The sequence below is a fragment of the Schistosoma mansoni genome (assembly GCF_000237925.1).
Source record: "Schistosoma mansoni, WGS project CABG00000000 data, chromosome 2 unplaced supercontig 0213, strain Puerto Rico, whole genome shotgun sequence".
NCBI lineage: Eukaryota > Metazoa > Platyhelminthes > Trematoda > Strigeidida > Schistosomatidae > Schistosoma > Schistosoma mansoni.
The window spans coordinates 1-2500 of record NW_017386003.1 but is presented as its reverse complement, the minus strand read 5'-3'; the positions used below and the strand labels follow the sequence as shown (position 1 = coordinate 2500).

General features: G+C 48.2%; 2 protein-coding genes and 3 non-coding genes across 5 annotated transcripts in view; 4 read left to right on the top strand and 1 right to left on the bottom strand.

The window, feature by feature from the left end:
- Smp_177580 (hypothetical protein) overlaps positions 1–41 on the top strand; it is a gene marked incomplete at its 5' end in the record, with an annotated part of 1349 nt that extends 1308 nt beyond the window's left edge. Inside the window, one exon of the mRNA XM_018791485.1 lies at positions 1–41. This exon is cut by the window's left edge and continues 1308 nt beyond it.
- Positions 1–1588, top strand: part of Smp_sma.28s-6.1 — a 1695-nt gene extending 107 nt beyond the window's left edge. The window contains exon 1 of the ribosomal RNA XR_001974607.1: positions 1–1588. This exon is cut by the window's left edge and continues 107 nt beyond it. This is a non-coding gene — a ribosomal RNA (ribosomal RNA).
- Smp_201910 (unnamed protein product) lies at positions 881–1216 on the top strand (the record flags this gene model as incomplete). Its single annotated transcript, XM_018791484.1, has 1 exon — positions 881–1216. The coding sequence occupies one exon, from the start codon at positions 881–883 to the stop codon at positions 1214–1216; it is 336 nt and encodes a 111-aa protein (XP_018645332.1).
- Positions 1589–1699: 111 nt separating the features above from the next.
- On the top strand, positions 1700–1853 carry Smp_sma.5.8s-5.1. Its single transcript, XR_001974617.1, has one exon. It is a non-coding gene; the product is annotated as a ribosomal RNA (ribosomal RNA).
- Smp_sma.5.8s-20.1 lies at positions 1702–1855 on the bottom strand. The gene has a single exon (XR_001974613.1). It is a non-coding gene; the product is annotated as a ribosomal RNA (ribosomal RNA).
- Positions 1856–2500: the final 645 nt, after the last annotated feature.

The window sequence follows — 2500 nt, the reverse complement described above, 5'->3', positions numbered from 1 at the left end:
GTTTATTTCTCAGAATGCCAGCTATCCTGAGGGAAACTTCGGAGGGAACCAGCTACTAGTTAGTTCGATTAGTCTTTCGCCCCTATACTCACGTTATACGATCGATTTGCACGTCAGAATCGCTACGGTCCTCCACCAGAGTTTCCTCTGGCTTCAACCTTCACAAGTATAGTTCACCATCTTTCGGGTCTCAACGTGTACGCTCTTGCTCCGCCCCGACGGTGCACACAACACGAGGTCACATGTCTACGTCATGGGACGGGCCGGTGATGGGCCCGCTGCTCGCAACTTGGAAAGTATGAGCAAGACAACAGGATCTCACCTTAGTCCGGACAAGCCGAACCTTTACCTTCACTTCGCCTTTGGGTTTCGTAACGCCCAATGACTCGCGCACATGTTAAACTCCTTGGTCCGTGTTTCAAGACGGGTCAGGTGGATCGTCTACCACTACACCACAGACTATTGGCCCAATGCAAACCACACACGCAACCGCCGACGTGACAAAACCAAGCCATCAGCCGACCAGCCGAAGCTAGTAACAAACCGACCACACTCAGCAATGCCCGAAGGTCTAAGCACGCATGCGAAGCCGCCATCTCCGACACACCGCACAGATCCACTACAGCCAGTTAGTAACACTCACGGCCCATAAATGAGCCAAAGAGCCACCTACCGACCCAACCAAGACTGACAGAAATCAGACCTGATCAGTTTGACCATAGCAGACAGGCAGCAGTGCCGGTCGTGGTGAACACCCTGAGAAAGTGCACTGACAAGCAGACCCTCACACCAACAGTGCGCGCGTCGTAAGCAAACGATTCACACATACCCACCAAAAAGGAAGGCACCTGCGGTTAAACAGACACTGAAGGCGGCCAGTATGCCCAAGTACAAATCACACTCATCAGCTGAATTCCCAGAGCTTGCAGTTCAGCTCCACCCGTTTACCTTTGAGCGGTTTCACGCACTGTTTACTCTCTCTTCAAAGTACTTTTCAACTTTCCCTCACGGTACTTGTTTGCTATCGGACTCGTGTAAGTATTTAGCCTTGGATGGAGTTTACCACCCACTTTGGGCTGCATTCACAAACAACCCGACTCCAAGGGTAGCTCAGAGCAAAACTGTCACACTTGATCTCTGCCCCCACGGGCCTTTCACCCTCTTTGGGCCAGAATGGGAAGCCGTACTCATTGCTGGACTTGGGACAGAGCAGTAATGCCTGAAGCCACCCTAAACACCACATTGCCTTACGATCAAATAACCGCAGGCTTCGGTGTTGGGCTAATCCCTGTTCACTCGCAGTTACTAGGGGAATCCTTGTTAGTTTCTTTTCCTCCGCTTAGTGATATGCTTAAGTTCAGCGGGTAATCACGTCTGATCCGAGGTCGGGGTCAATTAAATAATTCGTGCATAATACACACACAATCGGTACAAACCATAGACCAAACCAGAGACAAGATCAAGTGATTAACGTAGCATACGATAGGTGCGAATTATCCCGAGCGTGTATAATATCATTAAGCCACGACTCGAGCACAACCCACCGCAGCATCTCAATCAAGTCATCTAGACCAGACTAGGCTGTGGCCGGATTATTAGGACGGAGCCTCTGACCAGCAACCCGCGTTGATATACGGGTTTAAACGCCGGCAGGCACTCGCCCAATCCACGACTTAATGTGCGTCGTGATAGATGAAAAGCCGACCCTCGGACAGGCGTGGCCACAGGATATCCCGTAGCCGCAATATGCGTTCAAGATGTCGATGTTCAAAGCAGTATGCAGTTCACATTAATTCACACAGTTGGCTGCACTCTTCATCGACACACGAGCCGAGTGATCCACCGCTCAAAGTTGTACGCCAATAATCCCATACATCGGTTACCCAAATGCATAGAACTAATGGTTAACGCTGCAGCTCAGGATATTTACCGCTAAGCCAGCGTACATGCAGTCCAGCACGAAGCCAGGTGCATGCCAGGCAGCAAACCCGTGAATGGCAAGCCAATCCGGATCGCTTCAACAGTGTAAAAGGTTTGAAATAGGAACAATAACAGGGCGGACTTGCATGCATATAGCAAACAATTCTCTTTGAACCTAGCACACAACAATATTGTCATGCACTGTCCCATCGCCCTTGGCAGATCAGGCAACCCGAAAGTCACGAGAACACCATCAGGGCATACGACAGGCTAGGTACCCCGGTCAAGAAAATAATAACCACTGAAGCCTAGGGTGAATTTCCACTAAGCCAGGGTACATGCAGTCCAGCGCGAAGCCAGGTGCATGCGTCATTATATATTTTGGGTTCACTATTATTTTTATTAGTTTAGAAGTTTCTGAAATTTGTCGAATTTTATGATCTATATCATAAACATCTAAACCATTAGATATTGTTATATCCCGAAAAGAATTATGAATGGTAACTTTGAGAACTATCTATGGACCAATATGATATGTATATTTCCTATTATATAATTGTTAAGTAACTAAACTATTCAT